This window comes from Terrapene carolina, unplaced genomic scaffold, assembly GCF_002925995.2.
Source record: "Terrapene carolina triunguis isolate 2854851 unplaced genomic scaffold, T_m_triunguis-2.0 Scaffold210, whole genome shotgun sequence".
NCBI lineage: Eukaryota > Metazoa > Chordata > Testudines > Emydidae > Terrapene > Terrapene triunguis.
Window position 1 is genome coordinate 51,015,641 of NW_020664561.1, and position 25,495 is coordinate 51,041,135.

At 44.3% G+C, this 25,495-nt stretch overlaps 1 protein-coding gene across 1 annotated transcript in view; it reads right to left on the reverse strand.

The window, feature by feature from the left end:
- LOC113404953 (adenylate kinase 4, mitochondrial) overlaps positions 1–25,495 on the reverse strand; it is a 70,739-nt gene that overhangs the window by 40,255 nt on the left and 4,989 nt on the right. The window contains exon 2 of the mRNA XM_026655691.1: positions 21,282–21,403. Coding sequence (XP_026511476.1) covers positions 21,282–21,366 — 85 coding nt within the window. The 5' untranslated portion in view covers positions 21,367–21,403. The remainder of the gene's footprint in view (positions 1–21,281; positions 21,404–25,495) is intronic.

The window sequence follows — 25,495 nt, forward strand, 5'->3', positions numbered from 1 at the left end:
TTGAATGGGCCAGGCAAAATCAAAGATATGATGTTTCCCTTAAATGAGCAGAAGTGACACTTCTCAAGGTCACACTGCAAAAGAGTATGCAAGAATGGTGAGAAACTAAATTGGCATTGGCTAGTTTACTCAAAATCAACTGACAAAGTGTTCGGTTTTTTGTTGCAAAATATTTCATAAGAATGCCAAATTGTTGCTTGCGCTTTCCGAGTACAATTATTGGCATAACTTAGCTGATGCTCTTAAGCAACATGAAAAGTCACCTGGCCATTTTATGTCCTACTCTAAATGGATGGAGGTCGAGTCCAGGCTCAAGCCGAATAAATGCATAGACACAGAAAGCCAGCGCATTATTAATGTAGAAACCTAGCATTGGAGGATCTTGCTCGAGCATCTGATCTCAATTACCCACTTCCTTGCAAAGAATAATTTGGCTTTCCAGGGTTTGATGGATAAGTTGTTCACTGAACATAACAGTCATTTCCTTGGTTTGGTAGAGTTCCTTGTGTGGAAGCAGAGAAAGAACTGACAGGAAGGGGATTGCAATACATGACAGTTTGTTAGCAAGAGTCAGGCTAACTGTAACCCTAATAACGCGAGATTTGTAGAAGCGAGGATTGTGTGAGGCGAGTGGGAAAGAACTGTGTAAGAAGTTGTTGTGACCTTGTGTAGATAATGTGCAAACAATATGGAATGTAGACTAAGAGTCTACATTAGTGAGAAAAACAAGATATCAGAATGACCTATGTATAAACAAAATGCAGCTGTTGCTTTTCTTTGTCTGTAACAAAAGGTATAAATGTTTGCTGTAACTGTTTACCTGTTGAAAGACCTGCCTAGGAGGGGGAGACCCTGTGTCCTAGTGCACTCTCTCCCTTTATGTAGCTATTTAAGAGAATAAAGTATCTGATTTTGCTGTACCCAACCAAAGTGTCTCCGACACTTGGGAAATACCACAATGTCTTGCGTGAGCACCTACATTGAGTAGTTTGTAAAGAAGCTATATGGGACATTACTCCAGCAGAACAATTCAAAACAAATTGATTGACCTTATGTCAAGGAAAGTGCTTGATAACATATTGATGCGGCTTGGCAAAGCCAAGAACTATGCCATAATACTGGACTGCACTCCCAACATAAGTCACAGTGAAAAGATGTCATTTACAGTAAGATTTGTTGACGACGAGGATGGCTGTATCCAAGTAAAGGAACACTTTATCTGTTTCCGATCTATGGGCGACTCTACTGTAAAAGGCCTAACAGAACTGTTTATGAATGTTTTGAATGAGAATAAAATAAAGCTTCAGGACTGCCATGGCCAAGGCTTTGACAACCGTGCGAACATGAAGAGAAGAAACAGTGGCATCCATGCAAGGATCCTTGCGCTGAATCCAAGAGCTTTCTTCGTGCCTTGTAGCTGCCATTCCCTCAACGTGGTTGTGTAAGATGCCGCGTCATCTTCTTTAGATTCAGTATCTCTCTTTGGATTACTACAAAGGATATACGTTCTGTTTTCAGCATCAACTATCAGGTGGAACGTGGAAGATCCTCACAGACAGTGTTACATATTTGACCCTGAAGGCATTAAGGGACACTTGCTGGGAGAGCTGCATTGACAGCGTAAGGCCAGTGAGGTACTAAGTGACTGAGGTTTATGATACCCTGATGGAGCTGGCGCAGTTGAGTAAAGCCGAGGCCGGAATCTGACTGCAAAGCCTGGCAAACCAGATCACTGACTTCAAATTTCTGGTCTCAGTTGTGATTTGGCATGATATCCTGTTCCAAGTAAATATTGTAAGCAAGGCATTACAAACCAGTCGATGGACATTGCGGCTGCTACTACTTTGATGAGAAGCTGCTTGATTTCGTTGTGGCCTACAGAGACAACGGATTTGAAGATGCCATCACTGCTGCCAAAGAAATGGCGGAAAGCTTAGGAGTTGAGCCTGTCTTCAAGGAAATTCGTATTAATTGGAAGAAGTGACAGTTTGGTTATGAGGGTAGAGATGAGGTGATGGGAAGCTTGGAAGAAAAATTCAAGGGGAAGCTTTTTTGCTCGCTGGTTGACACTGCTTGAGTGTCCATCGAAGAAATATTTGGACAAATGAATCACCACAAAAAGACCTGGCGGGGGGGTATGACCTGCCGGCTGACAGAAAAGCACTCTTGAACAATTGTACAGACCTTCACCTGACGCTGACACAAGGGGAACATTCAGAGGTCAATGATAAAGACCTCTATGTCAAAATGGACAACATCCGTCACATTTTGCAACACGGGAAGCACTTTCCACTCCAAGTTCGCCGATTAATTCATGATGAAGAGCTGAAGGACACTTTTTCTAATGTCTGGAAAGCTTTCAAGAGTCCGCTCATGTTGCCAGTCACAATTGCGAGTGGTGAGCGCAGTTTTTCAAAGCTCAGGCTCATTAAAACATATCTTTGATCGACGATGGCTGACGAGAGACTGACATTGCTTGCTATTTATTGCTTGAAAATGCTATTGGCCAGTCTTTGGATCTGATGTTGTGCTTCAGTTCGGGAGGGCAAAGGCAAGAAAAGTGACCTTTTGAACTAAAGGACTTAAGGTTAACATTCTAAGGTTGTCACTTACCGTAACACTATTTAATACTGGTCCACCCAATGTTGGTGCACAGTTCAATTTCTTGATGTTAGTACATTTCAGTTATTCTTAAAATTAAAAAGTTTCTATATGCTTAGAGGAAATGATTTTTATTTGCTTATATATGGCATGAATAAATACAGATTTACAGATCCTAGCGTGCAAATTTATCATCTTATATGACAGGGATAAATCATGCATCAAAGTTGTGAAATAAGCTACAAATGCAATAAAGTATTCAAAGTTTAACAAGCGGGAGGTGCCATTTGGTCTAGGGCTAGCCCTGCTCCTCCCCACTCTTATAAATCCTGGTTTTATTAATCTAAGGTGATGTTAGTAAAAGACCTAACAGGTTTTTTAGTAATGTGGTTCCTTGACTTCAATGGGAGCTTTGCCAGACAAAAGACAACATGGTGTTGCCCATTGTTTTTATTTTGTAAATGTCTGCGTGGGAACCTGTCATGGCTGGTTGGTAGACCCCCAGTTTTATCTACCTTGCTCTTACAGCCATTTGCAGTCTGTACAATGCTTCACATGTGAAACTATTTTAAAAAATGTTTTAACCTTTTTTCCTGTCATAGCAACTTCTGCCAGTAGCTTATGAATAACCCAACATAACAAACCAGTGTCTGTATTTGTGTGAAGAGGATCAATTCAATGAGAAAACAGATTTCAGTGTCACACGTCCAAACCTTTGATATCAACATGGAGCAGACAAGTCATTTTAAAAATGATTAAAAAATGCTGTAACATCGTTAACTTTTTTTCTTATTATGACGAGTGAACAGAGCTCAAAGTTGGTATAGCTCAGCAGAAAGCGGCGTGGAAATCGGAGGCATTTGATCAAGCAGAACAGGGTCTGGTCTCATCTTAACCGCTTCTGAGCTCCTGATTGTAAATCTGGGGCAGAATGTGAGTGAGGGGTGACTTTCTCTACCAGACGGTTAAATCCCACAATGCAAGAAGCGGTGCCCTCTGGTTGCTTGTTATTTTCTGACAGTTGGGACGCATCGCTGGAGACAAGGAGAGACGCGACACTTGCGCGCGTGTGTGTGTGAAGTTGTGTCTTGTCTCCGTTTTTGTTTTGCTCTTTTCTGGTCATGAGACCCGGAAGTTTTTTTTTTTTTTAATCACATGGCAGAGAGATATAATAAAAACAGAAAAATGGCGACAGTCACGTTGTGGCGAGTCTATGCTGCGTCATTAGATAATCTTCATGCAAAGATCGCAAAGAACAAAGAGACGAGGGGAAAGGAGCCCCGGCCGCAAAGGTGGGTGAGCAGAGGGCAGGGAATGGGGGTGCACGGGCTGCGATGGGGAGCAGCGCACCCTTTTGCAGCTCGGGGGGCGGGGAGCGGGGGTATTGCAGGGCGTTGCAATCTTGGCATCACAAGTCCTGTGCTGTCCTCTCATAATTCACCTTTAGGCAGCGCTGGAAACGAAAGCCAGAGGTTTGTTTATGTTTTGGGGGAGGGGACCTGTTTTTTGCGGGTGTGAGCGGGATGGAGGACAGGCAGGAGTTCTCTTGCTGCCGGGGGGGGGTGAGAAAGGAAGAGGAGTTTTGGTTGGGAATGTTGTTTTCTTTACAGCGCTCTCCCTCGAGCCAGGCTTGTTCTTCCTCGCACGCGTGGTGCTCCTCCCAACAGCTGGATGCGTTGTAACCCGCTCTGCCTCGCACGCTGACAGGCGCTCCGCGGACCGGGGGGGCTGACTTCGGTGGGGACGGTTATAGAGGGAGGGTGGGGTACCGGCGCACCGCTGTCCGATTGCCTTTGCGGGGTGGTTTTGCATGCTGATGGGGAGCAGGGCTGAAGCCCTGTAGGTCTCCCAGCCCCTGGCCTTTCGGGAGGTGTGTGTGCGGTTTTTAATGTTGCGCACTGTTATTTTCCTTCGGGATCCTGGCACTGGTTCCTTTCCGTCAAGCGATTGTAAATATAGCCTGGATCTTGTTTACATGAAGCATCCAGCGGGAGGAGCCTGGGAGGAGGAGGAAGATGGAGGAGTCTCCACGGCTCGCTGGGGTGAGCTTCCCAAACGGAGGAGGAGCCGAGACGGGGCTGGAGTCTCCCTCAAGCAGCCTGGAAGCTGCCTGGTACGTGGGCTTGTCAGTTTCAGATTCGCTCCCCCTGCCCCCGACCACCGCCAGGCAGAGCTTCACATCAGCAGCCCTTGGGAGCTGGGTACCAAGCTATGGCTGCAGGACAGCGGTGCTCTCTCCTCTCCCAGACAAGCGGCAAAAACTTGTCTGATGGTGCTTTTGTTCCCACAGTGGCGGGCACTGGCACTTACTCGCTGGCTGGGATCAGCAAGGGAGAATGCCAGAGGGGCTTTTCCTAGTCTCTGTGCTCCTGCTCACGCCCCTCACCCCCTTTGGAGCCACACCTCCAGTTCCCTCTAGCTTTCACTTACATAGCAGGGTATTTTCTTATTTATTGCAAAGAGAGGGCCTCAGGGCAAGTTCAGCTGGACAAAGGGGGCAGGTACAGGGCCAGATCCTAGATCACCAACTTGTTTCCTGACCTAGTAACAGGTTTCAGAGTAGCAGCCATGTTAGTCTGTATCCGCAAAAAGAACAGGAGTACTTGTGGCACCTTAGAGACTAACAAATTTATTAGAGCATAAGCTTTCGTGGGCTACAACCCACTTCTTCGGATGCATATATGCATATATCCTATATGCATCCGAAGAAGTGGGTTGTAGCCCACGAAAGCTTATGCTCTAATAAATTTGTTAGTCTCTAAGGTGCCACAAGTACTCCTGTTCTTTTTGCTGACCTAGTAAGTTATTCTTTAACAAAGCGTAGGGACATTTTCTTCCCATTGGCTAATAAGTGACAAAGGCCAAGTCCATGGCCCTGGTTCCTGCCATGCCAGCCTCTGTGATTGTTAGCAGATGTTTTCAGTGCAGCATGAGCTGAAAACAAAGAGCATCCCTGCTCCCCCCCCCCCCCGTCACTATATTGAGCTCCCCTTACATGGGAGATGTTGGTCCATCTTGAGCTGTGTTCTAATAATGGGTGTATGTGTGTGTGAGGGAGGGGGGTTCCGAGAAAGAGAGTGCTGGGGGATCCAGTCAGGTTGCTGGTGTTAAATTTGCTTGAATATTTTTGTGTATTTTTCAGGAAGGGGCCTCTAGGAGCTCTTGTTTCCAGAAAAGTGACTGAATACTTGCCCACAGACCGTAGCTGATGAATGATTAATCATGTTTTAGAGATTTATTTATTTAATTATTCATACATTTGGTACACCAACAGCAGCAGTTAGAATTCATCTATCAGACCGTTAACTCAACCACTAATCAACGTTTAAGAGGGGAAGGGAGTCAAAAAGACTAAAAGGTAAGTGTTGGCGGAAGGAATCAAGCAGAACGTAGATAAAGAATGGAGAAGATTTTATAAACAATTCCCATTACGGAAGTTTCCTTGATGGGAGAGTCTCATATTGTTGAATGTACCTGTCTCCTACCTCACTTACAAGTGAAGAAGCAAATCTTTAAAAACTAATAAAGAAGAATTTAAAGCTATAGAAAATATTGCTTTAATAACTGTCCTAGCACACTAGAGTCTTTCACTTCTAGGTGCTGTAAACTGCACTGTAGGGAGGAGCTCCTGCCATATTAAAATTCCAGTAACTTTCTTAAGGAGTAAAGTCACTTACCCAGTAGCCAAAAGATCAATTAGATCCCTGTAACTGCAGTTTTCTGCTCTTAAGATCACACACAAAGTAAAATATTTGTAATAAAGGTGGATTTTTTCCCCACTTTTCCTAGCTTTGGATAAGACAGATCTCTTCCTAGTCAGTGTCAGAGTTGGCCTATAAAAATCAGAGCTCTAATTCCAAGCTACATGCTAGGAGAAAAGAAAGAAAAGTTGTATTTGTAGGGGGAGGGTAAATAGCCAATTTAGTTTTTAGACTCTAATCAAAAGGAGTGTTGTGTAATTCAAAACACTCAAGAAACGTGGTAAGTTATCAACCCCGAAAGAAGAGAGTAGTGGAAATGGGGAGGGGGTGGGGGACACACACGGAAAAGAAGCAAAAATAAAAACAATGTGAATAGAATTTTTTTCAAACGCAAAATCTGACAGCAAAAAACAGAACATGGATTTGAAAATTTTAAAATCAAGTTAAAGTATTTGCAATGCCTTAGAAATAAGCTGAACAAAAATACACACCGAAAAATGCACTTGAGTAAATGTATGTGTACCACATTGAGATCAGAGGGACTACTCCTGTATGTTTTCAGGATTCGGACCTATGTTACCTGACCATTGAGGAAAGCTTTCTTTTTATTCTAGAAAAGAAGGTGAGTGTTAAAAGGTGAGAAGGCAAAGTAAATAGATCCCCTTATCATCTGCAAAATGTAAATACATCTAAAGTGTCCAGCCTTTGTGATGCTAATAGAATGCTCTAATGACATTTTTGTACCTTTATATTGTTCACATTTTTGAAAGCCAGGAAACACTTATTTTTTATATAAATCTTTAATAAATGTGTGCTCCTAGGTTACCTTACGGTTACTATTTTCAGAAAATGGCAGTTTATTCTAAGGATGCTGATAAATTTGCAGTTGATGGCAAATATATATCCTAATATTTTTGTACATATTTGCCCATTCATATTTGCATCCTGGAACAATATTGTATAACATATTGACTGGTCCCTTGTTTATGAAACATATGTTTGTAATTTGCACAAATATTTTTTCCAGGAAGCTGTGTTTCACATTTGTCTCTTTATTGCCCTCTTGTGTTAAAAATATGTAAGAGTCCATTTTGGTAGTACTTGGGCCCAGCTGAATGTTAAGCATTTCTGAATTTTAAAAGCATTTTATTTAACTTAAGGAAATACATTGTCAGTTTAGTTGGTTATTTATTATGTTATCCATAAAGTTCTTGCTCTACCCTATTAGAAATATTTAAGTACCACTTACACCAATTAAGTCCATCAAATTCTTAAATGGAACATTATGTGAAATGTAAAATCTATTTATCAATTCCTTTCCATTGTGAAACCTGATGAAACATTTATTTTAATATGCTGATCATTACAGAACTGATTCGCTAGATTAGATGCCTTTATTCAAAGAGAAAAACTACCATGACTTTTTCAGCAGTACTTCAAACATAAACCAGAGAAAATATTTTGATAAACGTCTTTCATTGTTTGCAATGTAATTCTTGATTTCAGCAGTTTTCATTTAGACCTCAGTGTATGGCCCAAATCAACCATCGCACAGCCTGAACAAACAAGCCCGTCAGACAGCAACTCTTTCTTCAAACTCCAGGATCCTTTCCACATCCACTGCTTGTTACTATTTTGGATTTGATCCTGCTCCCACTGAAATCAATGGCAAAACTTCAGTGGGAGTAGGATTGGGCCTCAAAGGACCCCAGTGCTGCAGACGCACCTGTTGGAACTTTAGCACATCTGTAAGCATTTGCAGAATGGAGGCATGAGATGGTACTGTGAATCCCACAAGACAGAAACCTTGTCTTTTTTGTGTGTCAAGGCCCTAGCACTTTCAGTGTGGAACATACTACTTTGAAACTTAAAAGATATTATATCCACATAATTAGCTAAACTATTAGATAATGGGTCCAGATCCTCCACCAGTGTAAATTTGTGCAGCTTCATTGTCTTAAGTGGAACTATGCCAATTGTACCAGTTGAGGATCTTGCCTATGTAGTTTATGTATGGGAACAGCACTCTACTTCAAATGCTGATTGAAACTGAAAAAAAAAAAATGAGAGGGGAAAATACCCTCATTCCATCAGTGATTATCTCCATAGAATGAGTAAATTATTTCCCCCCCTGTTAAATACAGTATCAGTAGATTTGGATTCTTAAGACTGTTATTGGTAAAAGATTGTACAGCTCTGAAAAATACTTTAAAGCTGCATTGAATTTAACTGCACTGATACCAATTAACCAGGTAATTTTCAAAAAGAGTGGATAAATTAACTGAAGTTTCAGAACACTTTGTTCATTTCCACATGTATTTATTAAACGTGCATTAAATCCATCATCCGTGTCCTCGGAGAGCTGAACATCAGTATTTGATGTGATCTTTATTTTTGAAACATGCACAAGAGGAAACACTATGTAAGCACACAATAAATTAAGCACTATTCTCTATATGATACTAACAGACATAATGACTGACAGGCTGCCCTGGCTCAGTTATCACAGTGCTGATGCTGTCTATTCTAAAGGTACAGTACTGTGATAACTGAAGGATGGCAGCCATCTTAGCTTCACAAGAACCCAACGAGCAGAAATCAGAGAAGATGTCCTTATTTTCTGGATACCGGACATGCTTTGTTTATGAAAGTGACCAGGTGCTCGAGCAGAAAGATGCTTGTTGTAAGGGTACATCTTAACTCACTTGAAGAAAAGAATAAATGGCTTTAAAAAAGACCTTTAGTTCTACTGGAATAAAAAAAAATCACTTTATATCTGTTGAGTTTGCCTGTTAATTGACTGACCTTTTCTACTTGGAAGTTCTTTAAAAAAATATAGGCTTTGAACGAGTACTCTAGGCTTTGAAGAAGCATGCTATAGAGTTTGAAAGATGAGTATTCATAAAGTAACAGTAGATGGAGGTCCCTATCCATTATGGAACTCATTGCCACAAGAATTAAGATTAGATTCAGAGCCAAATATAAAGCCCACCTCTTCACCCTGGCTCTCTCTCAAATTAAAGACCACCCCCTCCCCAACCCCGCCTCTTGGTGGCAGGGAAGGTAGTGAAAAAACACTGACATTTTAAGTAAAGGAAGGTGCTTGTGTACTGTGGTGATGAGGATCACATAGGTACCTGGATGGATCAATAGAAAACGAGGCAAGTTCTTAATGCAAGTAGTAGTTACGACATTCATACACCTCTACCTCGATATAATGCTGTCCTCGGGAGCCAAAAAATCTTACCACATTATAGGTGAAACCGCGTTATATCGAACTTGCTTTGATGCGCCGGAGCACTGCTTACTGTGTTATATCCGAATTCGTGTTATATCGGGTGGCATTATAACGGGATAGAGGTGTACCTTCCTTTCTTCATGGATCTATAATCCCTCCTGTTTATAAATATTTACATACTTTCAAAAAAGACTAATTCAGCCTCAACATCTTTCCATTTAGGTAAATAAGTGGTGGGCCAGTATCCTCATTTTACTAATTGGGAGCTAGACCATAGAGCTACAGGAGAGTGCACTAGGCCCCCTGTCAAACTGGTGGTAAAGCTAGGATTAGGACTCAGGAGCTCCTGGCCCCGTCTCATGCTCAATCAACTATTTTATCCTTGCCTCTCCAAAATGTAATGAGATGAAGACTGAAAGACCACACACAGCTAGGTGATTTGATAAAAGGACTATAAAGGAATTGGAGAGGAGGTGGTAGAGTATCTGCTCCTGATTGAAGCCAAAGTCTCTTATTTTTCTGAGCATTAACATTAAAATATGTTTGGGCTTTTTTAAAGCTGAGATTTTCAATACTCCCGTCTTTTGGTGTTTTCCTCAGCAAAGACTATTGTGTGGAGCCTCCGTCCTGTCTAAATGTTGTTATAGATACGAAGCTGCAATGCTGGAAAATTAACACCAGAGGGGACCATTGGATCAGTTCTCTTTTGGAAGTGGTGAAGTTTCAAAGTAACTGTTTCATAGATGAACAGACACCTGCACATATCAACATGGTGTCCATTCCCAGCTCTGCATATAGGGTGACCAGATGTCCCGATTTTATAGGGACAGTCCCGATTTTTGGGTCTTTTTCTTATATTGGCTCCTATTACCCTCCACCCCGTCCCGATTTTTCACACTTGCTGTCTGGTCACTCCATCTGCATACTTCCTAAGGAAGTATACACGTGTGACGCAGCACCCTTTTCGTTACCTGTGAAGGTTTCATTGGACAGGTGATCAATCAGCAGTGATCTCCCTTTGTTCTCTGTACTGCTATTGCTACCTCAGATGGGTTAAGAAAATATTTCCATATAGGCAGAGTGTCCTGCACCTTCCTCCAAAGCACTGGATACTGGCCCTTGGAGACAGAACAGTGGGTTTGATGCACCCCTGCTATGACACAGAATGGTAATTCCTGCTTTGTTTTACTTCTCTAATCCTTTAATATAGACAGGCACTACCACAGCTCTGGGGCTGGACATATCTGAGTCTGTATTTACCTTAGTGCTATATAGCTATTATTGAACATCTAGCTGGTTTTAATTGCTTAAAGGAAGTTATGGTGGTGTAGTACTATTAAAGTAACACCTTAGGAGCACCACTCAGGCACCAGGACCCCATCATGATAGGTGCTGTACATGCATAGAATAAAAAGACAGTTCATCCCCCAAAGAGTTTACTTATCTCTATTTAGAATGTAAGTACATTAACTATCAAGTTTCCTCTTCTCAATGAGTGTAGATGTAGCAATCATTTGATATTTATGTGTGTGTGTGTATTATTTTTACACAGGACAACTAAAGTATTATTTAAAGAAATATTGTATTACAGTCCTCTGAGTCCAACTATCAATGGGTCACCATAGATGGTATTAGTCCTTTGTTACCAAATTAGGCCAGCACAAGATGGGGGTGCTGAGAAAACAGCCCCTTTAGCCCTTGTGAGATTGGAGCACCTTATTTTTCTCTTCAGCTACTTCTGAGGCCATTTTGGGAGCTGACAGATGTTTGTGGAACATGCACCCAGTTTTCTTGGTCAAAGGAAAGCTCATGATCATGCAGGGCCCTTGAGATTGGAAATGCAGCCATGCAGTCTAAGTCTCTGCAATGAGGAAGAGTTTTGCTGTCCAGAGAGTTATTTTAGACAATCACACTAGACATTGAAAGGGGACTTATAATAATAAATAATGGAGATATCCTATCTCCTAGAACTGGAAGGGACCTTGAAAGGTCATCGGGTCCAGCCCCCTGCCTTCACTAGCAGGACCAAGTACTGATTTTGCCCCAGATCCCTACCTAAGTGGCCCCCTCAAGGATTGAACTCACAACCCTGGGTTTAGCATGCTCAAACCACTGAGCTATCCCTCCCCCCCAAAAAAGACTTCTAAAAAGATTATCCTCCCCAGCCAGGGTAAATAGGCTGAATGCCCACAGCCTGTTACAGTTTTCATTAGAGGCCTGATCCACAGGACAAGACTCCCATTGACTTCAATGAGCTTTAGATAAGGCCTCAGATGAGGACTTCCCTAACGCTGCTTAAGCATCCATTTTATTACAACCTACCAGACTACGTAATCAGACCCAGCTAACTACAGTTAGTCATCATGTATTGCATATTTCACGTATGGATGAAGACACAGCAAAGCTGCCTGTTTAAACTCAGAGCAGTGGGGGCACCTCCACAGACACTGGTTCTCATTTCCTGTTTAGACAGAGCGGAGGCTACCAAGGCAGGGCAGGAACTGAGAATGTTATCTGAGCCTGAAAACCCTATGCAATGTCAGAACGAACAGATCGGTTGTATTCCTTCTAGCTCAAAAGAACTAGCCTTCAGATCCCCTCCTCCTCCCATATCTTAATGTTGATCCCATACCAGATGATAGTATTTTAATAAATCTATACTGCTGTATATATATTGCCAAACACAAACACCACAAGAAAAAAGTTTTTTGGGGGGGAGGGAGAGAAACACTTCCTTCCTCCTATGTGCCACATTTAGCAAAAAAAACAAAAAACCACTGCATGCACACTGATATGTCACTTTATTTTCCATGTAGAAACAAGCCCTCCAGCACCTCCACCATTCTGGTTATCTCCGTCATTGTGATCCTGATCCAGAGTTAAAATCATGCCTTTCTGACCCACAGTTTGGCTGTAGGTCCAAACTCATTTTCCATGTTGCTGTACTCCAGTGATTCTCAGCCCTTTCCCCACTAGGGCCTCCTTTTTCCATACCAAGACACCCCTCTACCCTCACCCCACAGCTGGGACACGCCGCCCCATTGTACCTGCTCAGAACCATGAGGCCCAGGTTGAGAACTCCTGTTCCAATTGGTTAACTCGCATAATTACCCTTTCAGAGGAAGCAATTTCTATCGTGTGCCACCTGGCCCATTTCTGGTTATTATGATAGAACACTTACTGTTTGTTAGCACTGAACCTTAAAAACTCAGAAATAGATTTTACATTATTAGGTGAAATCCTGGTCGCTGGTGGGGTTTAATGTCACCAAAACATTGTTAAATTTACAAGTCAATCACATTATGCCCTCAATACATTATAGAGGAGGAATTATTGATACAAGGCCTGCTCCAAAGACCACTGGAACCAATAGAAAGACTCTGATTGACTTGAATGGGCTTTGGATCAGACTCTTACTCTCTTTTTCATACTATGGGCAGGGTAGAATTCTGGTCCATTCAATTCAGTGGCAAAACTCCCATGGACTTCAATGGGACCAGGATTTCACCTAATATTTTCAGATGCATAAAGTTAGTCCAGGGTCCTTTTGGGATTGATAAAGGTCCAGTTCCAGTATACAAAGAATTAAGGAAAGGGGGGAGGGGTTAATGGTATTACTGCTGAATGTGGCTGTTACTATGACAGTGCATAGGGGGTAGAAAGGGCTAGAACCGTGGTCACCAATCCGTCGATCATAATTGACTGGTCGATCCTGGAACCTCTGCCAGTCCATCGCGATCTCCGGGACGCTAAAAGTCTGGCGGCACAGCGGGGCTCAGGCAGGCTGCCTGCCTACCGTGGCCCCATGCTGCTCCTGGAAGCAGCTGGCTGCTGGCACGTCTCTGCGACCCATGGGGGAGTGGGGAGGCAGCTCTGTGTGCTGCTCCCGGCCCCAGCACCATCCCTGCAGCTCCCAACCGCCTGCCCCAGCCCGGCACCCCCTCCTGCACCAAACTCCCTCTCGGAGCCTGCACCCCTCACTCTCTCCTGCACTCCAACCCCCTGCCCCAGCCTGGAGCCCCCTCCTGCACCCAAACTCCCTTCCAGAGTTTGCACCCCAACCCCCTGCCCCAGGCTCAACCAATGCACACCCCACAATTGAGAATTTTACACTGATTTGTGACAATCCCTGAAGGATTTTGGATCTATAAACCACAAATGACCCTAATAAAAAGTAAAACTCATGAAATGTCCAGTGGATTCTATGAGATTAGGTGCAGTGTGACCATATGACCCCCGCACCCAAACTCCCTCCCAGAGCTTGCACCCCTCACTCCTGCACCCCAACCCTCTGCCCCAAGCTCAGCCCGGAGCCCCCTCCCACACTCGGAACCCCTCGGCCCCAGCCCAGAGCCTGCACCTCCTCCCGCACCCCAACCCCTTGCCCCATCCCGGTGAAAGTGAGTGAGGGTGTGGGAGAGTGAGCGACAGAGGGAGGGGGGAATGGAGTGAGTGGGCGCAGGTCCTCGGGGAAGGGGTGGAGTAGATCCTGGGTTGATCTTAAATTCAAAAAGTGATCTTGTGCGTAAAAAAATTGGAGACCACTGGGCTAGAGGATCTGCCATTGCCTCAATGCACTGGCCCTCCTCCACATGTGGGGAAGGTACACTAGGCCTGCAGAGCCCTATTTCAGCCTTTGAACTAGCAGAGAATCCCAGGAGCATTCCACAGCCTAAGAGATAAACTCTAAACTCCTGCAGCACCCAAGCAATATGCACCACTCAGGATTTTGTTCAAAGATCTATTTTTAAATCTCGGAATTGTGTTTTGGTTTTTAGACTCAAAGCTCTAAACCAGCGTATTATAAACACTGCCAAGATTGTGTTTGTAAAAATCAAAGCCACTCCCTCCCCACAACTATAAGAAAGAAAAAATGAGGAAACACACTATTGACGGAAGAATGAACTTTTTGTGGTATCCTTGGCACAACAGGGAACATTGTCAATGCTATTAGAAGTCACACCACAATACATCTTCAAAGACAGCGTTCTGCATGTGCCACGTCTCACCCTTTCATTGGGCCCCCTCAATTTTTAAATTCTGTTAGAAATGTTAACAATGTGCACTTACATGGCATATTTCATCCATAGATATTGAAGTACTTACAAGGTAATTAAGGTATCACTATCCCCATTTGACAGATGGGAAAATGGAGGCAGAAACGTTAAGCAGCTTGACCAAGGTCCAACAATTAGTCACAGACAGGGCTGGGACTAGAATCCAGATCTCCTGCTCCCCTCGCCCCCCAAGTGCATTACCCAATAGACTGTAAAAAATAAGAGATATGTAAGCACAGAATCTTAAGTGACTTGCTGAAGAGGATACCTAGAGTGAGGGTCAGAGTAAGGTTAGCGCTCAGAAGTTCTGTGCTTGTAGGCCCAGGCTTATTCCACTAGGCCACACTCCAGTGCTCAGTTTGATTATATTTGTAGAATCCCCATACTTTTCCAGCGCCCAGTGGCCAAAGACTGTGAACTTCTTTATTAGGGAGCTACCATGCCTGTGGATATTCTTAGCAGGGAAATAAATCTTGTATTTGTGATGACTCGCTGCGTCTTTTAGTCTACAAAATGTACCTTCCTGAGGAAAATTAGCTTGGGATGTGTTGGTTCTTCACCGTGTACACACAGCAGTCTCCTTGCATTAAGACAAGCTTGTTATGATCCCTCTGTTTTGTACTTGCTTGTCAGCACTGCTAAGGGAGCCCATCAATTACAATCCATCAAGCTTACAGCATTTTTAGAAGGACAAAGGTCAGGTGGTTTTCAGTTCTCTCCCTTCCTACCACTCATCCCTTCCCTAGGATGAAAGCTCATGCCCTCTGTTTTAATTAACTATAGAAGCAGGCAGAATATACTGAATAATTCAAAAAGGATGTATGTTTAAACATTTACAGAAGCTTCAGATTCCTCCTATTTAAAAAAAGTCAGCACAAAAGTAAATGATTCAGGACAGCTTGCCTTGCATATATCATGGCCTTCAGAAACAGGGGAGCTTGAAGAATTTGTATTCATTCAGACCACCTGCTTAAAGTGAGTCTAGTGCTTAAGAAGAATGCCACAACAGCAGCAAGAGAAACTCAAGTCCCCAATTTATCCATAAGGGGTACAGCATTGGCAGGGACCACCTGCTCATCCATTACATGTGCTTCAGCCAGAGGCGGATTTACCATGAAACAAACAGTGTGGTGGCACGGAGCCCCAATGAAGGGGGGGGGGGGTGAGGAGGGGGGCTCCCAAAATGCAGGACAAATCTCATCTGACAACCTGCCCCTGAATCCCGGCACAGCAGGGCTCAGGCAGGCAGGCTGCCTGCTTACCATGGCTGGTGGCCCCACGCCGCGCCCGGAAGCAGGCAACTGCTGGCACGACTCTGCATGCCCCTGGCAGGAGGGAGGCAGCTCCATGCACTGCCCCCGTCCCAGGCAGCATACGGAGACCTGCTGACCCCCTCCCCCAAGGGGCGCGCAGAGACGTGCCAGCAGCAGCGCAGCAGGGTTAAGGCGGCTCCCTGTCCGCGTTGTCTCCCTCTCTCCGCGCCGCCGCGGGAAGCAGCCAAAATGTCCCTTCGGCCCCTGGGTGTGTGTGTGTGTGTGTCTCTCTCCACACGTTGCCTCCCCCCCCCACACAAGCGCTGACTCCGCAGCTACCATTGGCTGGGAACTGCGGCCAGTGGGAGCTGCAGGGCGGCGTCTGCAAGCAGTGGCACACAGAGACCCTCTGGGGCCCCCCCACCTAGGAGCGGGTGCCTGAGGGGTGTGGGTCACTTTGGGAACCGCGCCTCCCAAGGTAAGCGCTGCCCCCTGACCCCTCCCATACCCCACACCCCTGCCCCAGCCCAGAGCCTGCACCCAAGCTCCCTCCCCGAGCCCAATCCCCTGCCCCCAATCAAGGTACCTCACTTTATTTTCATTTACTTCCTATTACTTATAATATAGGAGGAGGATGAAGAAAAAAAGAATGAAAAAGGGAGGGGGGAAGAGAAGAGAGAATGTTCTTTTTCTTGGCTGGGTCCCGAGGGGGGGAGGAGGCAAAAATGAAGCTGTACACAGGGCCCCACTAACTCTAAATCTGCCACTCGCTTCAGCCCTGACCCAGAAGGCACCACCTCTGGGAAGAGTTCAGCCTTGGTGTCTACGTTAGGCTTTTTATCCCAAAGGTTTCCCCGCTGTCACTACCACTGATGGGGGTGTGCTGCTGTGGACAAGTGCCTGCTGCCCCCCTTCCTTATCATTATAAGCACCATGTCTAACCCTGTATGCCTGCATGACGATGCTGAGATGATCAGGCGCAGATCTTGTCTACACTAGCATTCCCATCACTATTACTACCAGCAGGGCTGAGCTGGTGGCAACAACGGGGAAGTTTTAGAGAAATAAGCCAAGGCCCACATGTACGACATATTTAGTTCTTGGCCAATTAATAACTGTGGTGGTGTTTAATATGACAATGACAACATGTGTTCAGTAGAAACTGGACTGAAGCCACCAACTTGTTTCATTTAAGTCAAACAGCTGTCAGATGCCAACAACATTCCTCTCTATTTTATCATCATCATTTAGCTTACTGCACCCAAACCACGTTAGGCACCTTATCACAGAGAATACAACAGTGCCCCTTGTCCTAAGGAATTTACAATTCAATTTCAATCTTGACACAACAAATGGGAGGAGGGTTGGTGGAGGAATAATGGAGCAAGACCAATCAAGTAATGGGCTAGAAAAATCAGGGAGCATAAGTCAGCAAAGCTCAGTTGAAGTCATACCACCATTTGAAGATCTGACCCTATGCAGCTACTTAGTAAGGGATAATGGTGAACATTTTAAAATTAAAAATAAATATCAATAAGGTAAATGCAAGTACCTTTTGGGGTGATGGTTACAAAAAATGACAACAGAAGTGGTCCTTATGGAGGGATTTGAACAAAGAGGTTAGTGGCCTATGCTATCAGAACAGAGTTTGTGCCAGATTGACAATATCCTGTACAAACCTTACAGAATTAAAGAGAAGTTACTGAATTAAGGTTAATATCTTTGGGGTCGATTGTATAAAGATGCAGTTGTGTATGTGTTTTTTGTGGAATTGTATGTAACTTCCTCCAGAGACTGCATTAGTCAGTTTCCAAGAAAACACTAGGAACATCAAAGAACTTTTGGCGAGAACATCTCTGAAATGGATTTCCTAGTAATTCTCTCCTCCAAAGCCAAAGTTTTGAAGCTACGCCCTGGGAAGAGGCCCATTGTCTCCTAATTACCAGCTCCTGAAAACTTCAGATCGAAGACCCCCACCACATAAAGGCTGGGCTAAATGGTTCATGAGGATGCTTGTTCTGAGCTGAGGCTTTTATGAACTTGTGACCACAAGAGAGACACCTTTGGGGGGTCTGAAGGACTCCCTGCCAGAACCCATGTTGGAGACAGTTGGGGGAAGGAGGCAATCTCTGGTAAGATCATTAGCATGCGTGTAGGTTCTTTTGTTGTTTTTAAAATGTTTTCTCTGTAGTGCTCATACCCTAAGAATAAATAGGCTTGCATAGAAAGTGCTGTGTGGTAACTAATAACTATGGCAACTGCCACAGTTATCAGTCTCTGAAGACAGAGCAAGCAGGTCTGCTTAGGCAGACTGTCTTTTGATGGGAACACTGCAATGAAGACAGGGAACTGTTCATCTTGGGAATATTCCAGTCAGGAGAGTGGGAGATGTAGGTCTCCACCCAAGAAAGACAAAGACTAGGGAGCTAGAAACCTGAGAGCAAGTGTCCTCACTCAACCACTAAGGGGAAATACAGGTGCAGATGCCTGAACTATGACCAAGCTCTCTATGAGTCGCAGGCAAGAGCTCTTTATTGAGTATGTTGGGTGGCCAGTACATGCTAAAGTCTCAAGTACTGGCAACCTGGGCCCAGCTTGCGCTCTGCATTATCCACAAAGCCTTCCTGAAACCTGGCCTCTTCCCATTTCCATACTGCACTGGGGTGGAATATAGTGCTGTGCAGGTTCGGATTTCTAATTAGGCACATGCCTAGGGGCGCCGGCGTTCTAGGGTGCCTAAAAATTCAAAGTTTGCTGCTCCCGGGTCCCAGCAGAGAGCAGGGCCGGCTGAGGGTGGGGGACAGTGCCATGCAGCCCTGCTGGAGCGCTCCTACCAGCAGGGAAGGTGAAGCAGCCCCCTATGGCAGGGGAGAAGCTCAGCAGTCTAACGCAGGGGGCCCTGCCGGGCAAGTGGGTCCAGGGAGCCTGGCCTGGGCAAGCCCCGCTCCTGCTCCAGCCTGGCTGATCATGATCCCTGACCGGCCCTGGCCACGCTGCCAGCTCAGCCTGGCAGACACAGTCACTTCCCAGTGGGACCGGTGCGTTCAGCCAGGGGACAGGGTGTGGGAGAGTGGGTCTCTAGGGAGGCAGTAGGGGGAGCTATGGGGAGTGAAGGGGTCGGGGGGAGGTCTATGTGTTGGGGTGCTGGGCAGTGGGGGAGGTCTAGACAGGGCAGGGGGAAGTTGTGGTGGTGGGACTGTGCAGCGGGGCAACTAAAAGTTAAAGAAGTGGTGGGGTACCCCTACTGCCCACTGTGATTCGGCGCTCTGAGCTGCCACAGGTATTGGGGGTACCCCGCAGCTTCCGGCCACCGCGGGGGCTCTGAGCCACCGCGGGCAGACCCTGCAGCTTCCGGGCAGCCGGGCCCCCTGGGGCTCCAAGCCGCTGCAGGTGGCATGGGACCCTGGAGCTCGGAGCCCCTGCGGGCATGGGGGTAGGGAGCTTGGAGCCAGGGCCCCCACAGCTGCCCAGCCACAGTGGATGCCTAGGGGCACGCAAGGTGTAAATCCAGCCCTGATGCTGTGCGTGATTAAACAGCTAGTGTTACGCTATAATTTGGGACTAAGGATAGAAAACATCTTGCAGTTTAAACTGCAGGCATAACATCAGTAAGCAGAATTTATCTGCTTTGGAATTTGTCCAAAACAAGGGTTAATATTAGCAATTGCGAATAACTTGAAGATTTTTACCTGCTCTGAAGGACCATTGACCATTTCAAGGAACAGTGTCCTCGTGAGCCACCAGTACTGTGAACTCATTCTGTACACCACTGGCAATCCTAGCCTTCCAGCGACATACCTTAGATATTCCTAGTCCTGGTGGCTTATGAGACACTGGACTTTAAATTCACATCATTTGGATCATTGTTCTGCCTTTCCACACAACGCACCCTTCAGTTCCCACTTAATTGGAAGAGCTGTTAGAGCTAGAACCAACATTCTACACCATCTCAGAGCACTCATCTGAGTTTTCAAATATTAATCTAAAGCAGTACTATAATGCTGGGGGTTCGTGACGATACCAGCAAATAAAAGTCAGCCTGCAGATGAAGTGAGGGGGGAAAAAAGCAACGAGATGATTTGACAGGCCAGATTTTAAGCCGAGGGCATCCTCATTTATCAATTCATCTCCACAGTGGTCTGTGGCTCAGAATGCAGATTACCCACATCCTGTATTTCTTGGTTCCATTGCCTAACTGGAGACAAGCAGGATTTACTCCCGTGTGATCGTTCTTGGTTTTATTTTTTAATCAGTGAACAATTGTTCAGTGTTTACTATCTCTACTTACTAGAGGTTGAGCTGTTCATTTCAGTGTTTTTGGGGTGACAGATCTGAGAAGTAACCCCCCCACACACCCCAAAGACCACACAATCATTAAATTCCTTGTCACCCTTGTACCACACTAGACAGTGCACCAGGGAATATCAGTACATACCCCTCTAGGATGCATTCAGAAAGAGAGCCCTAGGCTCACTTTGCATACAGATCTGTGCAGAGGTAAGACAAGTTTTCACCACATCACGATGGAGCTGCTAAGACTGGAAAGTACCCAATGGTAAGTGAAACTGTATTGAATAGGAAATACCAACTTCACCGGTTTGCTCTGTACTTACTAGCTGGCTGAGCTCATGGTATACACCGGTTGGCACAGACACCAATATATTTTCCCCCACTCAGTAGAGAAAGTTGATCTTCAACATATTGTTAAATTCTACAGATACAGATGGTCTGCAGAATAGCTATAAGGCAGAAATAATCCCTCTAATTTCTAACACATCACCTGGGGGATGCTAGCAGCTGAAAGGCAGGTCTGTTGGAAGAACACCTCTGAAAGTACTGGAGATTGTGATATACTGCAGCATATTTTGTTAGGCCACTTGATGCAAACGCCCAAGAAAACAGCAATGACAGAAGTAGTCTGTGGATATCCTTTGGGTGGGACATAAAAATAGCTACTGAAAATACCATACTACTTAGCTAAAACCCTAAAAGAATGCTCAGAAAAGCAGATGCTGGAGAAGAGAAATGGGATATATATAGTCTTATCATAAACACAAAGATATCGGAGTCAGATCTTCAGCCCATGAAAACTGGTCATTTCAGTAGTACCAAATTGCTTTATTGCGGTCTGCCTTTTTACTGTCCTCTGCTTTTTATGGTCCTCTTTGCACACCCGGAAAGGAGAACGAGCAATTTCTGACTTTCTCCACTGAAAAAATATACATTGCTTTCTCCTCTGGTGGGCCAGATCCTTGACTTGTGTAAATCAATCATGGCACTGCAGCAGCAGCAACACAGAGTAATGCTTTCAGATCAGAACTGAGACAATGTAACAGCATCTCTGGGCTCCTAAACCTGAGTGAAATAGGTGAATTTTCATGCTCATGACACAAGGGAATTTAGGGGAAAGAAATGCAACCACATGACTTACTTCCCTCACATGCAGTTCTGTCAGCACATCTGTCTGGATCAGGAGCTAATCCACCAGCTTGGCCTTTATCTTCAGCAGTTGTCATAACAAAGCAGTGGCCACATATGACACTGTGAAACAGCCTTTAAACAAAGAAAAAAATATTGTTTATTATTACTATTTAAACTAGACCAAAGTGCAGAGTCAGTTTTCTTTCTCCCTGTTGAACTTAGATTTGGAGAAACTTTGTTATCTAGAAACAGATTCCAAAAAGCAATACTTAGAAGCTTTCAGCTCTGAAGAAGAGATTTGTAAATTCCAGAAATTTCAAAGATATATAAATAAAAGTTATAGAATAACTTTTCAAAGTTCTCAAGGTCTCCAGACACAACTTTTGAGTCTCCTTATCCTCAGTAAGAGCCAAATGCTGCTAAGATAGTCATAAATATATTATCATATCTCATATTCCAACATAAACATACACAGGAGTCTTAAGATAAATGCATCAACACATCACATAGAAGCAGTGATGCACTGACTTTTCTACCTATGCTACTCACATGGCCCCGTAATACCTGAGCACCTGGCAATCTTTAGTGTCTTTACCCTCACATCCCAATTTCACAGATGGGGAACTGAGGCACAGAGAAGCTAGGTGACTTGCCCAAAGTCACCCAGGAAGCCCATGGCAGAGCAAGGACTTGAAACTATGTCTCCTAAATCCTATGCTAGTGCCCTAACCATTGTATGATCTTCCTTTCCTTCACTGGAGTTACACCAGAGATTAATTTGGCCCAGTAAGTTTACTGGTGATCCTATCCTCCACCCCTTAATTGGGTACTGCCCTCCAGCATACCCCCTTGGGGCCCTTCTTGGTGGCCCAGCAGGGGCCCTACCCTCAGCATCCCCCTTGGGTTGTTTCAATCAATTATCCAAACTAGACTGGTTTAAAACACACACAAACCTTTCCTGGAGTCTAATTTAAATGCTTTCTATGGAATGTTTCAGAGTAGCAGTCGTGTTAGTCTGTATCCGCAAAAAGAACAGGAGTACTTGTGGCACCTTAGAGACTAACACATTTATTTGAGCATAAGCTTTCGTGGGCTACAGCCCACTTCATTGGATGCATGCAGTGGAAAATACAGTAGGAAGATAGATATATACACAGAGAAGATGAAACAATGGGTGTTACCATGCACACTATAACGAGAGTGATAAGTTAAGGTGAGCTATTATCAGCAGAGAAAAAGAACTGTTTGTAGTGGTAATGAAAATGGCCCATTTCCAGCAATTGACAAGAAGATATGAGGAACTATGTGGGGAGGAGGGTGGTAATAAGCATGGGGAAATAGTTTTACTTTGTGTAATGACCCATCCACTCCCAGTCTTTGTTGAAGCCTAATTTAATGGTGTCCAATTTGCAAATTAATTCCAATTCAGCAGTCTCTCGTTGGAGTCTGTTTCTGAAGTTTTTTTGTTGTAATATTGCGACTTTTAGGTCTGTAATCGAGTGGCCAGGGAGATTGAAGTGTTCTCCAACTGGTTTTTGAATATTATAATTCTTGACGTCTGATTTGTGTCCATTTATTCTTTTACGTAGAGACTGTCCGGTACAATGTACATGGCAGAGGGGCATTGCTGGCACATATCACATTGGTAGATATGCAGGTGAACGAGCCTCTGATAGTGTGGCTGATGTGATTAGGTCCTATGATGGTGTCCCCTGAATAGATATGTGGACAGAGTTGGCAACGGGCTTTGTTGAAAGGATAGGTTCCTGAGTTAGTGTGCCTGGGGGGTGGTGTTTTGGCGGGGTGGGGCGGCGCTCGGGGGAGATGTTTCGGCGGCACGGCGCTGGGGGGGGGGTATTTCGGTGGCACGGCGGAGACATATTACCTCATGCTTATTTGCCCCCCTCCTCCCCCCCCAGTTCCTCATATCTTCTTGTCAATTGCTGGAAATGGGCCATTTTCATTACCACTACAAACAGTTCTTTTTCTCTTCTGCTGATAATAGCTCACCTTAACTGATCACTCTCATTATAGTGTGTATGGTAACACCCATTGTTTCATCTTCTCTGTTTATATATCTATCTTCCTACTGTATTTTCCACTGCATGCATCCGATGAAGTGGGCTGTAGCCCACGAAAACTTATGCTCAAATAAATGTGTTAGTCTCTAAGGTGCCACAAGTACTCCTGTTCTTTCTATGGAATGTAACTCACTTCATTAGTTGCCCCAGTGCACCCCACTCTGGGTGCATATGAGAGTCCTGGACAGCTTCCTTAACCCTGTTCAGGAAGCCCCCAGAGCCCCATTCCTGGAACCAGGGTTATATTTTATACAGCTGTTCTTTCTTAGCCCTTGAGTTCCCAGTTCTCCTCAATGCTACAAGGTGTAACTTAGGCAGTCCCTTTGTATCTCTTAAATCAGCAGTCCCCAGCTCTCCTCCCTGAACTGGGATGTAACTTAAACCAGCAGTAGGGGTTTAACCAGATTCTTCCTCAGCTGGTCCCTTTTCCACAATCACTCTCAGGCTCAGAGGACTCAGCAAGTAAACCTTTTCCTGCTGGAGGCTTCCCTGGGATGAGGGAGGCGGCAGCATATATGCTAGTTCCCCTTCTCATCCCCAATTGGCTGGGTGAGAGGGGATCATTGTCCCACCCACTCTGCAACACTCCTGGTCCCAGACCTTAAAGAAATAGTAACTGACTTTCTCTCAAACAGTGCATATTGCCAGGAGTGCTTCTACCCACCAGTATCTCTTATTTTCTAGGCCTTTGCATACATTAAATCTCCCAAAATCTTAAAGGGCTCTGCCACGTGATGGAGGTGGGATAACCCTAGGCACCATCACCTTCAAGGGGCAGACTACCCCAGCATACCCCCCCGCTTGCTTTTTGCATTGTAATTTTTTTTTTTTTTTTTTTTTTTGTGGAGAGACAGGGCTGGACGAACAGGGACACGGGTAAAAAGTCACTGGACCAAATTCATCTCTGGTGTAACACCACTGAAATGAATGGTGTTACATCACAGATGGGTTTGGCCCATTATATGCCTGTTTGCCTATCATAGGCAAACAGGCATGGTAAAAATAGTGTATTTTGCTAAATAAAAATTAATCAATTAAACTAACTACAATGGGGGGCAGGGTGTTAAATATTCCGCTTTCTGGCAAAAACATTCCAAATGAATTTTTCAAGAAGTTCCAGTGAGAGCTACCACCCTCTCGCACACACATTTTCTCTCACTTTTTAACTCCCACCCTTTTATTGCAGTGAAACAAAGCTGGGGAAAGTTAGGGAGAAAAGGGTTTTTCTTATTAAAACTAAACATGTTGACCAAAAATGTTTTGTGAACATTTTTATTCTGCTCAAAAAACCATTTTTCATTCAAAAAATTGTATGAAATTTTTCTACCATCTCTGATTTGAACAGCACTGAACACATGCTGACAGCACTCTAATAACCTTCCACTTATCTGATTCTTCATGAGATGAAAAGGTAGTAAGCGTACAGAGATTTATTCTAATTTTTATTTGGATGCAACTCCATTGACTTTCAGAGATACTCCTGATTTACACCAGAGATCAGAATCAGGGTCCAGAAATCTAGTTGGTTACAAATCCATTACAAATGTCAACCACTTAACTAGTCTTAAATTACATTTATGTAAAAGCCCAATCAATTCTAAACTGATGGTATCAGTGATTTAAAGCACTTACAGCATACAAGACCACTCACCCTACTCTAATTTGCAGTGCTATAAAAGGAAGCATTCTAAACATTTATATTGTCTGAACAGCCTGAAGACAGCCTTATTTTGAGATTAACAGTGATGAAGGTGGTGCAGTTTGGCTTCTGACAACCTTAAAGATGACTTGCAAAAGAGGCTGGGGGAGGAGGGGCGGATGGATTTTGTACGGTTTTTCCTCCTTTAAGGAAGCCTGGGAGAAATAATTTGTCTCTCTTAAAATTTCTGCTGGATTTTTAACTTAGAAATATCAGGAATGTCAGATCTGGTTTTCCCTATTTTGTAAGAGGTCTTCCTGGAGGATTGGGCAAGGAGAATGTGTTTTAAACAAATGAGCTATTCTTCCAGCTGTTTATAGGCCATTCTACACTATAAATATGAAAGTATGCTTAGCTGCAAATATATGTTGTGATACTCTTACAGAAAATCCTATAATATTGTATATCCCTGAATTCTATATATTATTATAAACATATAGAAAG